The sequence below is a fragment of the Bactrocera oleae genome, chromosome 5, assembly GCF_042242935.1.
Source record: "Bactrocera oleae isolate idBacOlea1 chromosome 5, idBacOlea1, whole genome shotgun sequence".
In the NCBI taxonomy this organism is placed as follows: Eukaryota; Metazoa; Arthropoda; class Insecta; order Diptera; family Tephritidae; genus Bactrocera; species Bactrocera oleae.
Window position 1 is genome coordinate 9,806,007 of NC_091539.1, and position 15,090 is coordinate 9,821,096.

The 15,090-nt window shown below is 33.9% G+C and overlaps 3 protein-coding genes across 5 annotated transcripts in view; 1 reads left to right on the forward strand and 2 right to left on the reverse strand.

The window, feature by feature from the left end:
- Positions 1–309: 309 nt before the first annotated feature.
- The window catches only part of PIG-K (Phosphatidylinositol glycan anchor biosynthesis class K), a 50,133-nt gene continuing 35,352 nt past the window's right edge, over positions 310–15,090 (reverse strand). Inside the window, exons 2-7 of one of the 2 annotated variants that reach the window (XM_070109955.1) lie at positions 1,934–2,007; positions 1,357–1,868; positions 1,162–1,279; positions 915–1,025; positions 690–850; positions 310–627 (exon numbers count right to left, since the gene is read on the reverse strand). In XM_070109955.1, coding sequence (XP_069966056.1) covers positions 525–627; positions 690–850; positions 915–1,025; positions 1,162–1,279; positions 1,357–1,868; positions 1,934–2,007 — 1,079 coding nt within the window. In that variant the 3' untranslated portion in view covers positions 310–524. Of the gene's footprint in view, positions 628–689; positions 851–914; positions 1,026–1,161; positions 1,280–1,356; positions 1,869–1,933; positions 2,089–15,090 lie in introns of those variants that run through there. The other variant, XM_036376829.2, reaches the window with a different exon arrangement.
- On the reverse strand, positions 3,284–4,258 carry LOC106626275 (uncharacterized). Its single transcript, XM_014246087.3, has 3 exons — positions 4,085–4,258; positions 3,906–4,029; positions 3,284–3,737 (listed from the first exon to the last, which is right to left on the reverse strand). Exons 1-3 carry the CDS (start codon positions 4,188–4,190, stop codon positions 3,527–3,529), a joined length of 441 nt encoding a protein of 146 aa, XP_014101562.2. The 5' UTR covers positions 4,191–4,258; the 3' UTR covers positions 3,284–3,526.
- On the forward strand, positions 8,364–13,408 carry LOC106622915 (uncharacterized). Of its 2 annotated transcripts, XM_014242256.3 has the most exons (6): positions 8,364–8,532; positions 8,618–8,741; positions 9,472–9,698; positions 9,761–12,417; positions 12,563–12,686; positions 13,210–13,408. In XM_014242256.3, the coding sequence occupies exons 1-3, from the start codon at positions 8,433–8,435 to the stop codon at positions 9,656–9,658; spliced, it is 411 nt and encodes a 136-aa protein (XP_014097731.2). In that variant the 5' UTR covers positions 8,364–8,432; the 3' UTR covers positions 9,659–9,698; positions 9,761–12,417; positions 12,563–12,686; positions 13,210–13,408. The 2 variants fall into 2 exon arrangements, with proteins under 2 accessions (XP_014097731.2, XP_014097730.2); XM_014242255.3 differs by having other exon boundaries at positions 9,472–12,417.

The following is a 15,090-nucleotide window of genomic DNA, read 5'->3' on the forward strand; positions in this document are numbered from 1 at the left end:
TTAGCCGTCAGCGAAGTCATTTGCGGCAGGTTTAGGAAAAAGGCTGTTTCGAAGATTGATTTCGGACTATAGTGTTATGCGGAAACTATTCAGAGCCCATAAATCGAGAGCGAATGGTTGGGTCAAGCCTAGTAAGCAGCTTTTTAGCCAGCTCTAATTTTTTTTTGGAATCAAGATACTGGCATAAACAAAAATATATCTGTTTCACACATTCAAATTACAAATAGCTACACACTACTGATTAAAAAACGAAAAAGGAAAACTTACATACCAACACTTTCATTTATTCAACCACTGCGTGCAGCAAAATTTCATTTTCACATAACTGTTTCACACTCCGTTTTATTATATTATAATATAAATGCCCTCCTTGCTTTAATTTTACTTTTGCTTGTGCCACAGAAAACCACACGTGAGTTTTGCATATATTGCCAAAACGTCTTAAAAATACGTTCACTATATTTTAAAATAAGCAGCGTAGAGTTATGTAATACTTTTCAGTCTAAAACATGTATGAGCACATTTTATTTAAATAATTCTGTAGGAAATTGCGATGGAAATTCGACTTTAAATGTGCTACGTTTTGCGGCCTCCTCTTCAGCGGCAATAGCGGCGTTGATGAAATCTCTATAAAAAAAATAATAATAATCACATTTAATTGCAACTTTAAAAACTTAAGATATACTAACTCTTCATCTTCTAGAGTGATATTGACACGCCCAGTTGAAATTTGTGTGGGACGTATTGAACCGAAAAAGTCGGTAATAGGTACTTTATTGGGATCACGTCTATAAAGGTCTTTACGCACGCCAACTGTTGAAATGCAAACGCGTTTGGGGCAAACTTGTAACTGTAGGAAAGATACATTTTTATGTAGGTTAAATACTTTATATATGTCAAAATAGTTGACTTACGAATTCGCCCATTGTCTTTTTACTATTTGGTTGTACGCGTTCGAGAAACTCTAAGGCATAATAAGTGTAGCGATCTATCATATAAACGCCAATGGACTGGTCAACGTGATGCTGAGTAAAAAAAAAATATAATAAAAGTGGTTATTAAATGACCTAAAGTTAGGTCAAAAAAAAGTTAAAAATTATTGTTCAATATAATTTAATTTTTTCCTATTAAAACCTTTACTTGAGTAGATGCAACACTCACCGATAGCGAATCTTCACCAACCAAACTGCTTGCCACTGCCAAAACATTAGGTGAGGTGAATTTCTCGTACAAGGAAGCGGCTTGACAAGTGTCAACCATGAAAAAAAGCTCATTATAACTGCAAAAACAATAAAAAATAGTTATTAAAGAATGTTTATATATTTATAAATAATAAATATATGTATATCCACTCACCGCTTTTTCTCCCACATTTGCTCAACCGCATCGGCTAATTCTTGACTGGTTATTTCTTCGGAATCTTGAAATTTCAAAAAACCATCACCACCATGACCTGTTAGGTAGATTAGCACATTACTGCCCGCATCGGTTAGCAACTTCTTCGAGCGTGCCGTACCATTTTGTGTACGGCCTGTCAGCAGACGTACGAAATTTTCCACCGTCACTTCATAACCACGATAATCCACTTCCACATCATCACCATACACGTTTATATGTTGCTTTGCATTATTATACACCTGACCAGGACGTGGATTGCGTGCATTGCAAGCCATATCATCGGCCAACATCAGTATGATTTGTGAGTCGGGTATGCCTAGTCGCTTCACAGAACGATAAATGCTCAGCACATTAGCCACATGACGATAGTTAAACCAAAAACGCGATGCGTCGACGAGCACCGCCCAGTTGTTGGTGTGTGTTGAACGTTGTACAGATTCCACATATTTTTCAGGCAACTGATTATTGGCCTGCGGTTGTAGCATTTTTACCATTAGAAAAAGTTGTTTTCGATTAATTTAAATAGCAGACTTACTTCCTGACTAGTTATTGGGGTTAAAATGCTAAATAGCGTGCATACCAGCAGCAACAAACGTCCAATTGTCTGCATATTTGTTTTGTATTTCTCTTTTTCGTAAACTTCACAAAAAACGGTACCAAATAAATTGGAAAACCGCTTAAGCAATTCTCTGTGACAAAGTGCGCGAACAGCTGTTTTGCGGCTCAGCTGTTTGTGAAGAACGTAAAACATAGCACGTAAATTGCTACAGAGTGTTTCGATGATTTCAAAGTTATAAAGCTAGAACAGGGTGCAAAGGGGAATATTTAAATGCTTTCAATTAATATGTAATTAGTATCATGAATTATTATTTTAATCGTTATTGTCAACAGCAACAAAAAACACGTTTTATAAAATCGAAATTAGGTATGTTCTTGTAGTTCCAATTTCCTGATTTTAATTAAATCAAGAGTTAAATTTTTGAATGTTGTATGTCATTGCATCACTAAATAGCACATCACATGATTTCACATTTATCACTTCTATAGCTCTGTTAACCTTGCAGATATTCATTCATAATATATTTATTTTGCAACTGTAAATTTGTCTTTTGAGAGTTATTTATAGGTATATATCATTATAGATCAAACAAGATGAACCTTATAATATTACAAGCGCGCAAAACTAATCACATCATCACATCATATCATATAAAATAAATCAACAGAATCTAACCGCAAGTAATTTTTAATTCGAAAATCGTAAGTTATAGATACGAAACTGAACAAAATCGAAATGCGAACGTAGAAATTTTTACGACCGCAGCGATTTTCGGAAGATTTCCCAGACAACAGTCCAGTTTAAGTAAGAGGAAAGCCAAAGTCAACGGTTTTCGGCTTGTATAAATGATATTTTAGTTCAGTTCTACATACTAATGGCTATTAGAGGAAAATGTGTGAGTTGTTTTTCTATTTGCGAGTGGATCAAAGTAAATTGCTAGGTTTTATTACAAAACACTCGCTAAAATATTGGTAGGGTCACAATTTTTTAAAAGCCAATTGGATTTTGTATCGTTCTTTTCTAAAGATTGGCAGCCTCTATTTTTTATATAGGGCTTCATTTCAATAATACATTCATATAAAGACTAAATAATTTATAGTAAAATATGTCTCCTTCGAGCTTTATTGGCGCCACTTCATTCGATTTCTTCTATTTTAAGAGCCCACATATTGCTAAGGTTCCTTCATGAATTCAATTTTTCTAGACCTTAAGGTCCAATTACTTTAATCGTGTCACTTTTGTTGTTTTTTCGGATTCTTGATTTGATTTTGAGGCCATTACTAAGCTTTGAAACAAAAAACAACGCTAACGACAGTTCGTATAAATGTAGAATTGTAGAGTAATATATTTAATTAGTGCTCAAATATTAAAATTTTTATATTATAGCTTATGTTGAATTTTGGAAATTGTGTTTTTTAATTGAATGATCGACTTTCGCATCTAATACATTTTACTAGTATTCAAAAATTAATATATTTAAATAGTAGGTTATGCTAAATTTGTTAATAAAATTAGTTAGCAGTTATTTACATTTTTTTTAAAGTTAAGCATATATTTTCGCCGTGCATTTCATTGCTGCTTCGCTATGGTAGCACTCTCCAAACCGGAATTTTTCAAATCAGGCGAAAACATTGCCCAAATATTTTCCTGGTAACTTTGAGTTTCATTGTTCAAACCGCCAACACAATTCAAATAGCGAGCGCAACACGTGGGGAAGTCCGCTTGTTCATTCACATAATCGCCCCACTCGCAGCCATCTGGAGCGCCAATCGAGCCACAACTAAGAAAAGTTAAAAAAAATATATTCAAAATATAAAAAAATTAAATTAATAAAACAAAAAATTAGAAAAAAATTATTGTAGAAAAAAAAATATATATAAAAAAAAATAGTATTAAACAATTAAAAAATAATAATAAATAAAGTACTAAAATTATCTACTACACGCACCCAGTGATTGTGGCGTCGCCATTTTCATTGTCGCAATGTATTACGGCGCACGTCTCCGGTGATTTTACTTTCTCGCCCGGCGAAATGGCGATCGTTTCGCTGATGGTGCATTTACCGGCATTCGCTGCAGATTTATATGTATCAGAAATAACTGTAAAAATCATAGTCGCAAAACTTACCTGGATTATGATAATTTCCCAATGCCATCCATGCTGTCACCTGTCCTGCTCCGCCCAGATAGAGTAGCACCGTAAATAACAGTAAAACATTCAATTGCCGACACATTATGCGTTTTAGTACAATATAAATGCTTTTCCATTTACGCGCTGAAAGTGACTAAAAGCGGCCAGAGTGAGCATAATTTAAAAAGCCCAATTTGGCTCACTCTATTAACAAGACTGCATATCCCATAAGCAAACAACAAACAGCGACCACAATTGGTAAAAAAATATATGTAGTTGTGCAGCACAACTCTTGGAGTAGCGTGAGTAATAAAGCAGAGTTGCCAAATAGCGGAAATAAAATACCTTGAAAGTATCCTTTATCATATTAAATTAATTCAAATAATAAGCATACTCATTTTTATTTGCAAAACTTTGTTGCTTGAGAAAGTAAGCCGGATTACCAAATTACAAAAATAGAATATCTTCAAAATTCCTCTGCACCTGTTTAGTAAATTATCGTTATAACTAATTATGCTTCTGCTTTATTATTTCAAAAGTTTTGTTGCTTGTGAAATTCTCTTCAGTACTCACAAAACTTCGAGCCTCCATTAAATTGTAAAGAGACTTCTGTCTTTTGGAAGAATTCTAGCAGTTTTTTTTAAGTATAAATCAGGGTTGTGCTATTATATCTTGTTATAAAAAGTAACTTTAACTGAAATAACTGCACATTTTCAGAAGCATACATATATAATATTGATAGGTATAAGTTCCTTGTAGCTCTCAGTATTTTTTTTGAAATACTTAGTTGATATGGAACTAGAGCTATAAAATGTTGGGTAGATTAAAATATAAATATCATTTATACTCTCAAATCGTCGCCTCCCTTTTGCTCTCAGACAAATTAGCAGTAAGTGAGAAATAAAACCTTAGTAATAATTGAGTGTTATTGATTAAGATCCTAAGAAATGCTATCAGATTTATAGTTTCAAGCTTAATAATTATTCGGTTGGCAACTAAGTAATGGCGGATTTTTTTTTAAAAATCAAAGAAAACTTTTTAATGGCACTAAATGACTTTATTCTGTAATGTATTGCCCATTTTGATCAATGACTTTTTGCCATCTTTCAGGCAGCATCATAATCCCACGTTCATATAAGTTCTGGTTTTTATTAGCAAAAAACAGAATCAGGTACGATTTGACATCATCATTATTATTGAAATTTTTACCATTCAAGGAGTTTTGTAAAGATCGAAACAAAAAGTAATCCGATGGTGCAAGGTCAGGACTCTATGGTGGATGTGGCAAAACATCCCAACCAAGCTCCAATAATTTTTGCCGAGTGACAATACATACATTTTCAGATTGCTGAGTTTTTTTCAGATGAGTTTTGGATTGCTGAGAAACTAATTACTGGAATAAACCTGCATAAGCTTCATGATTCCTGTCACCAACTTTTTCTCCGATGAGTTAAAGTCGGTTGAGAATATGGCCATAGAATCTAGATTTATTGACATTTTCTGGCTCTCTAAATATTTTTGTTGGTTTACTTATATTTATACTTGAGATCCACCATTCGTCCATAATTAAACCGTGCAATATTGCTTTAGAGTGCATCTAATGAAGATGAGAGAACAGTATACTATGCTTTTCAAAGTCATAAAGGTTCAGCATTTTATAACTTTTGTACAAACGGACGAAGTTCGAAACCCTTTCCAAGAATGATAGATTAACAAAATGTCTGCTCCCTCTCTTTGAAATGACGTAACGCATTAGCTAAGGAAGAGAAGCAAGATCAAAATAAAAAAAAGTTTTCTTTATTATTTAAAATGGAACCATTCTGAATATATTGTTTATAACGTCAAGTCCCAAGCATTTTCTTGTCATACACACTCAAAGTTAATAAAGAAAAGAAACTGCCTGTCTTAAACTTGACATTCTTTAAAGTGTTTGATTGGACTTACGTATATAAGGGGTACCAACAAGAAAGACGTGAAGGCAAAACTTTATAAAACACTAAAATTTGGTCAAAATGGGTTTTTTTCTTTTTATGCAGGTAATTTTATGCCACTTATGATTTGAACAAAATGTTGGCCAAATGACCACCACGTTTACGCCAATGATTTCGATGACCGGATAGATGTTTGTTGACGAAACCATTAAGCTAGAAATGGAGCTCATCTGAGAAGATGGTTTTTCGGATTTCGTCAAATACAAAAGCCAAAGTCAAAGTAAGTTATCATCCGAAAAATTTTGGTACTTCTCCTATTGGATTTATTTGCTATGAAATATATTCACATATATATTGGCAACTCTATCTAGTGAGAGTATTTGTGATTGAGCAGATGAGCGGATGAGTTAAAGCGCTGTTAGCCCCAATGAAAAAGATGAGAAGGGCGGGCAGTTCAATTCACAGGCAGACAAACATATACATATGTATGAGAGGTTAGAATTTGCAGCAATTTTTTTTTGTATTTATTTATTTTTTTTTAATTTTTTTCCTTTTTTTTTTATAGGAAAATTAATGACTCGACAGTGTTTCTATACCTTTGAATGTTTATATGGATTTTTAAATAATTTTCAGTATATTTTTATGAGACTTTTACGACTTATGGTAATACGCGAAAATATTAAGTAATTTCCATAGTAGTGCATAACAATGTCTATGTAATATTGCTTAAATTTGAAAAAATTAAGTTTTTTAATCTCGATTGTTTTTAAGTGCTGCCACTTTTTTGTATAAACTACAAAAATGCATTTTTGTGCCAAAAAAAAATATATATATATTTGATCCTCATCAATCAATAGCAGCCCAGCTGATGAAGTGGGGGTCTCAATATATTGGCACATGAGCATACGAATGATTTCAGCCCTGCTAGTCATCTGAAATGAAAAAAAAGGATTATCAATTTGCAATGATGTCGCAATTGTATAAACTAGCGATAAGTAATAAAGTTTTTTGACAAAATGGCGACGGTTTGAAAAAAAAAACCGATTTTTTTACAATTTTTTTTATTTTTACGTATATTTTAAAAATAGTAAAAATTGAAATTTGGGCATGAGGCAAGTTTATACTTGAGAGAGGTCTATTAAAAAGATTCGTTGAAAAATTCTAGTAAATCGGTCCAGTAGAACTCGAGAAATCGTGGGTATCGTGTTGAAAAAGTCTGGTCTGAGAAAAACGCATTTAAAGTTTCGCGTTAAGTCTTTTGTTTAAGTTCGATTAGATCCAGCCGAAACAGTTTGTAGTAACTCCAAAAATAATTTAAACTTTCAAAATTCCTCTCGTAGACACATTCTCAAATAGTTAAACTTTGAAAATATGAAAATAAATAGATTTTTTTGAAATTCTACACTAGAATACCCCCTTAAAAAATATTCAAAAAACTTCACATAAGTCTTGCAACTAAAAATCTCTATACATTTCATTAGAAGAAATCTTAAAAAATATTCGAAAATTTTACAAACATAAGTCTGGCAATCCATTTTTTATTTTTTATTTATGCCTTTTGTTTTCTTATTATTTTTACTAATTATTTTTTAAGAAGCCTCAAAAAGTAAATTAGAAAACTTTTTTGGAAAACCAGTAACAGTTTTTGGATTTTAGTTTTTGACACATCCTAATGTATATACTTAAGCATAAAAATGATCAATTTGCATTTTTAATTATGTTTAAATGTTGACACATTCTATAATTTATTGCTCAAGCCACTGCATAAATCCTTATCGCATTTCTCATGTTTCTCAGTCCTAGCTATTTTTGAGAGCAACATCTGTTTTTAGAAACCACGGCGAGCACGAAAGTCGGCGTGCTTAGGGTTGTTCTTCTAAACTAAAAGCGGAAATTCAGAAATGAAAATTTTTGAGCAGTTAGGGATTATAATAATGATAAATAAAAATAATTGTATTAAGCCTCTGTGGTTAAGTAAAAAGGGTTCCATAGGTATTAGCAATGCTCTATATATTCGGAGGTTAATGTCGCACAGCTGAGCTTGTTTCTCACATGAGAAATATCAAAATTCTGCCACAAAAATAACCTTGAAATTGAAATGAACTTGCTTATATGTAAATAGAGAAAACATACATATAAATATAGACACTAAATAACAGCACTGATAAGTAACTGTCACAACTTAATCGCATTCGCACGTTTAGCGTTCTCCCGTTTTGCAGAGAGAATTTTGCATTCAGCGTTTATTCGGGCTTACTTTCTCTTAAACAAGGTTATGATTAGAACTGACTTTTGTTTAAGATAAGCCTTATAGCGTTATATATTGGCGGCGTTATTCTTAAATAATCTGTATTCAATGTGCACAACTTAGTCGTTAAAATTGCTTGGAAAAGAGCGCACACACAAAATACAAAATGCATTTCAGCAACTTTTGTTTATACATAGGACTGCTATGTCTTGCTGCTGGACCGCTGGCGGAGGCTTGGCAGGCGCGCGCCAACTATCACAACGACGGTGCGTGTAACTCGAGTCTTAAATATTATAAATTCAACAATAATAGATTTCGTAACTAGTTTTTAAATTTCTATTTTTTAATCAGCTCATCCGGGAAAATGCGTGGTCAGTGAAACGCTCATTCTCTCACCTGGTGAGAAGGCAAAATCTCCCAACTCCTGTTCGGTAATTTATTGTGGCAGTAAACAAGGACATGCCATCATTTCTGGGTGAGTTCAAGATAGTTAACAAAAGCATGAAGAAAGAAAAAAGACAGAAAGAGGTGTGAAGAATCGTTTTATATCCAACAGTAACTGATATAATTCATATAAATCAGCTTAATGAAATTGAAGTAGAGACGATCTTTGATTTACCAAAACTTTGTTAGTAGTGAATCAAATAAGAAACTGGTATAAATGATATAGTTGGACATAATTACATAGAAAACGTCAAGTTAAAAACTTTGAGAGTAGCTAATCGAACAAAAACTGGTATAAATACCACCAACTGGTATAAACAAATACAGATAGTGTATTCGATTGTGCAAGACTTGCGGATTATTAAATCGAACAAAGAACTAGTATAAATCGCATAATAAAATAAAGTGGTGCACTCAATTTAATAGAGTTCGAGATTGTATTCGATTTGCCAAAAATGGTAAAGTAATCAATCGAACAAAACTGGTATAAATACCAGAGAAAAATCGGAAAGCAATAAACTGCTATAAATTACATATACTGGCATAAACAAATAAAGACATAATGACAAACATTTATACCAGCCTAATAAGATACACTCTCTTCCGATAAATTCAATAGACTAACTTACTTATTGCTTTCTTAAGTTAAATTTTTTATAGGAGAGCAGAGAGTGACGAAGTAAGCACATCCATAACTCAAGTCATATATGACTACAGACTCATGCGAAAATTAAAACTATTATTTCCTCTGACATTTTTAGCTGTGGCGCTGTTGTTCCACCAGAGGGTTGCAAATGGGGCGATTATGTGAATAAAGATGCACCGTTTCAGGAGTGTTGTGCCCGCCACTTGGTCTGCGAAGCTGGCTTGACGGATGAGACTCGGAATTATCAAAAACACATCTGGGATATGTTCTCTCGCAGTTCCAAAAATGCTGCGAACGAGTAAAAATTTAGTCCTTCGAAGTGAAGTAATGGTTTTGAGTAATGTTAGTAACGCTCTATTTAAATCTAATGTTAAATCAATGAAGTAATTATTAATTTTTTGTAGGAAAGTGTGATAATTTATTATGTTGTTGCCAATATAAGCGAAGAATTTAAGTAAATTATAATTTCCGAGTATATATTATTGCTTAAATAAAATTGACGAATTTAAGAATGAATTGGTATAAGTCATAAAAGAATTTTCAGTGATTCAAAATTGGATTATTAACACATTGGCAGCCATGCCACCCGTTTTTGTACGACGCATGAAAAGTGCTTGGCACCCGGTGAAGGTTTTCCTCCAAATCGCTTGGCAGCCAACGTGTTAAGACAGTAGAACTTTTATTTTGCTGAAGAGAGACTACTTTTCCAGTCCTCCAAATGGCTTGTGCCTCACAGTTTATGACAATAACCGTTAGTTTTTGTAGAAGGATTGTAGAAGAAAGCTAGTCTCTATTTAAAAGATTTGAATTCCACAAAACAAAAATAATATGTCGTTTCCTTAGCAGAAAATATATAAATATGTAAATAAATGATCAGAATGACGAGACAAGTTAAAATCCGGATGTCTGTCTGTCTGTTCGTACGTCTGTGCAAGCTGTAACTTGAATAAGAATTGAGATATCTTGATGAAACTTGGTACACATGTTTCTTGGCACCATAAAAGGGATAATATTGCACATGGGCGTAATCTGATCACTACCACGCCTACAAAACGCCATTCACCGAAAACAAATAAATTGCCATAACTATCAACAATAGCACCTCTTCCAATAGCGTGAAAATGGGTGAAATCGGACGATAACCCCGCCCACTCCCCATATAACGGTTTTCATTAAAGCTACTAAAAGCGCGATAACTCACTAAATAAACAAGTCAGAGACTTTAAATTTTACACGTAGATAACACATACATTAGCCAGTCAAAGAATTGAAAAATGGGCGTGCCTCCGGCCCCATATAGGTGAAAACCAATATCTCGAGCTCTACTTGACCGATTTCAATCAAATTTGGTACGTAACATTAACCTGATACGCCTATGTTACATTCGGATTATGACCACGCCTACTTCCCATATAACACAAATTTAAGTTCCATCTGATTTTTTGACTTTCCAGTATACAAATCAAGCACTAATGAATATATTGAAATAAAACTTTGTAAAAACTGTGCCTTCAAGATATGCCATTTCAAGTTTAAAAATTGTCAAAATCGAGCCATAACTGTTCAAGACCCCATGTACCGAAATGTGGACCCAAGTGGCCATGGTTGACTTTTTACCGAAATTATCGTTTAATGTATGAGATATATAATTGAAATTCGGACAGAACCCTGTACTGTTAATATTATGTCTGTATGTCACAAATGGATTGAATCGGATGATGATTTCGCTTAGCCGCCATATACCTAAGAGAAAGATTATCGATTATCTTAATAAAATTTAACGGACGTATTTTTCTAATAACGATGCAGCTTTGAGTTTCAAACGGATTAAATCGGGTGAAGAGTTGCCCTAACCTCCATATAACTAATATCATGATTTTCAAACATCCGGTTGATTTTGCTCCTTATATATTGTTAATGGTATGTGAGGTACCTTAATGAAATTCAGCAGTCATCTTTTTCAGCTAATAATATGTAGTAATGCCAAAACTAGATGAATAGGGTCAATGCTACTGTAATTTCTACCTTATATGTACATTGACCCATGAGTAAGATATCTTAGCAAAATTAACTGAACATATAATATTGGATATAATATAGTTTAAAGGTCATTTACAAGTACTACATATGGTAAATGATTTGCCTTTCATATTCACCGGTTTGCCTGGCCAGTTGCAAGAGTAAAAAATTTTCGGTTATACCCGAACTTAGGCCATCCTTACTTGTTTCATACTACATTATTCAATTTGATATGCAAATTCCGAAGCTATTCGCTTCTTTATAGCGTCTGAAATCTCTTGCTCTTCCTTGTTCTACTCTCGTCGGTTGGGGCTAACGATCAGGAATATTCATGATGATCACTTTATTCAACTATTTTGAGTATGTGACTACCACGCTGTGGATTATAGCGTTAGTCCCAATTCCGACAGGAAAAAACCGACAAGTGCATATATAATATATTATATATATTAAGTCACTTCTAATAATAATTTCATGCATATACTTATGTATTATATGTATATTTTTTTGTACATTTCGCGAAGAGTAAAGCGATAGACTGTATATTATATATTCATTAAGCCCTTTAAGCACCTATAATTAATTATCAATTACAACAGCTAGCTATAGTAACTCATACTAAACGCATACAAAAATGTACTCCTCTCGCTCATTGCGGACATAATTTTCAAGCGCGATCCGGTGATTTTCAAGCGCTGATCGGTATCAGCGCTCATCGTCGGTATAGGTGTATATTTGAGTCTAATTCGTAAAAAACGCGTTAATGGTCAATATTAATTGTGATCATTGATTTAATGTAAACATTACATAGCATTCTATATTAGTATATACATAGTTAAGCACATATTTTATAGACATTGTCCTTTAAAAATGAGCGACAAACGATCGCCGTAGTTTAGTCGTTGCATTTGCTTCGAGAAAAGTGTACACGAATTAAACAAAATGCATTACGGTGTCTTTTGGCTATGCACAGGGCTGCTATTACTTGCTGGTGGACAGCTAACAGAGGCCGCGATAAGGCGTACTTTTTATCACAACGATGGTGGGTAAAAAAATGTGTAAAATTATATATTTTATATTTTATATTACAGAATTATACATTTCTTTTTATATATATACTCGTATAAATTCAAGGATATAAAAGTAATATTACATTTATTATTATCTTTTTCCTAACTGCCAATCAGCGAACCCCGGCATGTGCACGGTCAGTGAGACAGTTATTCTCTCACCAGGTGAAACGGCGTATGCCACAAACTTTTGTGCGCGAATGACTTGTGAAAATGAAGATGGTCTTTCCGTAGTTACTAGGTGAGTACAAGACAGAGAGAGAGGGAAAGAGAGAGAGGAGTTAATTAGAGGAAAAGAGGTGACAGCTATAGAGTTTTTTTAATAAATTCGATATGCGGCTTAAGCCTACTTGAATTATTTGTTTTAAGTATTGTAAGAGAAATAGAGACAACGTCAAAATCGGAAAAAACTGTCGAATTTTCACAGTAATTGTAAATAAAGTCTTCCTCTACTTTCGTTCATGACGTCACAGATCAATTTATTTTCCTGCCAAATGCACTTCACGAATAGTAACGGGTAACATACCGTCATAATCTCTAGAATAATAGCTCAAATAATTGAAAAAAATAACCAAGTTACTTTTCGGTATTTAATGTGTTGATCACTATGTATTGTGTTTAAAACCGAGTGGGCGATGAAGGATTTTCCGTTGCTTCAAAGCTAATAACCAGCTTTACTCAGACGTTATAGTTTTCTTAGATTATGCGGACGAAGTACAAATTCTAAATACACTCAACTATGTTATTTCCACTCTCTTTTTTAGTTGTGATGAACAGGCGCCATTTGAAGGTTGCACATTTGGCTTTTATAAGGATCAGAACGCACCGTATCCGCAATGTTGTGAACGCAACCAGGTCTGCGCATAGAAAACAAAGTAATAACAATGGCATTAAGTTGATATTTGGTTATTCAAATGTAAAAGTTTATTTAATAAAGTGATTTTATTTTTCGGGTTTATTGCATTTTACGACTTTGTCTTGGTATGAAACTCGGTATTTAAACAATAGGGTTTTAAAGAAAACAAAATCCTGTAGTATTTATTTGAGGGCTTCAAAAGCTATACAAGTTTTTTTTTAATTTAAGAATTTGTTAAAAGAGAAATTATGTTAGGCTTTAATGCTGGATAATCGGCAATTCAATCTCATATTTCGAGGATGGTTCAATAAATATTTAGTCTTCAAAAGAAAAATCATCTCAAGTCAAGAAATTGTCGAAATCGGACCATAACTGTTTAAGTCCCCAGTTACTGAAGTTGTGGACCCCAGCGCCTATGACTGGCTGACCTTTTACTGAAAATATTGGGCAATGTGTGAGAAAAATTATTGAAATATGGGGAGAATTATTTCCTGGTAAAAGTATGTCTGTATGCCGAAAATGGCTTTCTTTAGCCCCACAAATCTAATTTATGTTTAAATTTTCGAACTTCCGGCTAATCAAATTTAGAGACCGTGTATTCTCCTTAATAGTGTAACTTTATGTTTAAAATGAAATAAAATCGGGTGAAAATTTGCCCTAGTCCCCATATAACTATTATCAGGATTTTAAGCATCCGGTTGACTTTACTCCTTTTATGCTGTTATGGTATGGGAGGTACCTTATTGAAACTCAGAGAGCAACTATTTCTGTTAATAATATGTAGTTATGCCAAAAATAGATATAATCGGGTCAATACCACCGCTTTCTCCCATATACCTAATATAAGCTTTTCAAACTTTCGGCATTTTGGCATTATACTGTATATACCGGTTAATATGTGAAATATTTTAAAGTTATTCGAACGGATCAAAAATGGCCGATTGAGTGGACGCCGGGATCTATTGCGCGGAGATGATCTCAGGCGACCCTTCAAGTTACCGACTGCAGTATCTAGCAGTCGGAAGTCTTTGCGGTCAGGAAAGCTGTTGAGATAGCTAACAACGAAAATGATATAGAGAATATCACTATATACGTCGATAGCCAAGCGACAATTAAAGAAATAATCTCACACTGCATTGTATCAGAGAATATCCTTAAAAGCAGGCAGGCTATAGTTGCTAGCAGAAAGCGGTTGCATATATACTGGGTTCCAGGCTACAAGAGCGTTTCAGAAAACGAATAAGCGGATGAGATTGCCAAGAATGTTATTCGCTTGACTACCGAATTAGTTCAGCAAATACGCAAGTCGTTAAGAACGATACACAACTAAATTTCTGAAAGGGCTGACAGACGGATCAGGATGAAATGGAATGGCCTAAAGACGTGCAGAATCGTCAAGATTATGTGCAAAGCAGCTGAAAGAAAGCACGCAAGCTTTCTACTCACACGGTCTCGAAAAGACTGCAAGACAGTTATTGAACTAGGTACAGGTCACAACTCACTGGCATCACATGCGAGCCGTATGAGCATTATTAACGATGACACATGTAGAAACTCCGGGGAAGTAGGCATGAGAGAGATGTTGGAAAAGCTCCGCTGCTTATGTCCAGCCATATCTAGAACTCGGCTTAGATATCTAGGAGCTTCACAGTTCAATAGACCTGAGAAAGTATTAGAATTAGATATCAAGTCTCTATTACACTTAACAAAAAGCAAAACGATGTAAACTTCCGCTCTTATTATTAATAAACCTTCATCTGGTGTTACAAAGGACCTGTAGGTCTATGTA

Excerpts from the sequence above, each read along its gene's own strand:
- LOC106626275 (XM_014246087.3), bottom strand. The coding sequence starts at position 4,190 with ATGTGTCGGCAATTGAATGTTTTACTGTTATTTACGGTGCTACTCTAT. Across the intron at positions 4,030-4,084 it reads GGGAAATTATCATAATCCAG|CGAATGCCGGTAAATGCACC; the intron begins GTAAGTTTTGCG and ends ATAAATCTGCAG. Across the intron at positions 3,738-3,905 it reads GGCGACGCCACAATCACTGG|TTGTGGCTCGATTGGCGCTC; the intron begins GTGCGTGTAGTA and ends AACTTTTCTTAG.
- LOC106622915 (XM_014242255.3), top strand. The coding sequence starts at position 8,433 with ATGCATTTCAGCAACTTTTGTTTATACATAGGACTGCTATGTCTTGCT. Across the intron at positions 8,533-8,617 it reads CGCCAACTATCACAACGACG|CTCATCCGGGAAAATGCGTG; the intron begins GTGCGTGTAACT and ends TTTTTTAATCAG. Across the intron at positions 8,742-9,471 it reads GGACATGCCATCATTTCTGG|CTGTGGCGCTGTTGTTCCAC; the intron begins GTGAGTTCAAGA and ends TGACATTTTTAG.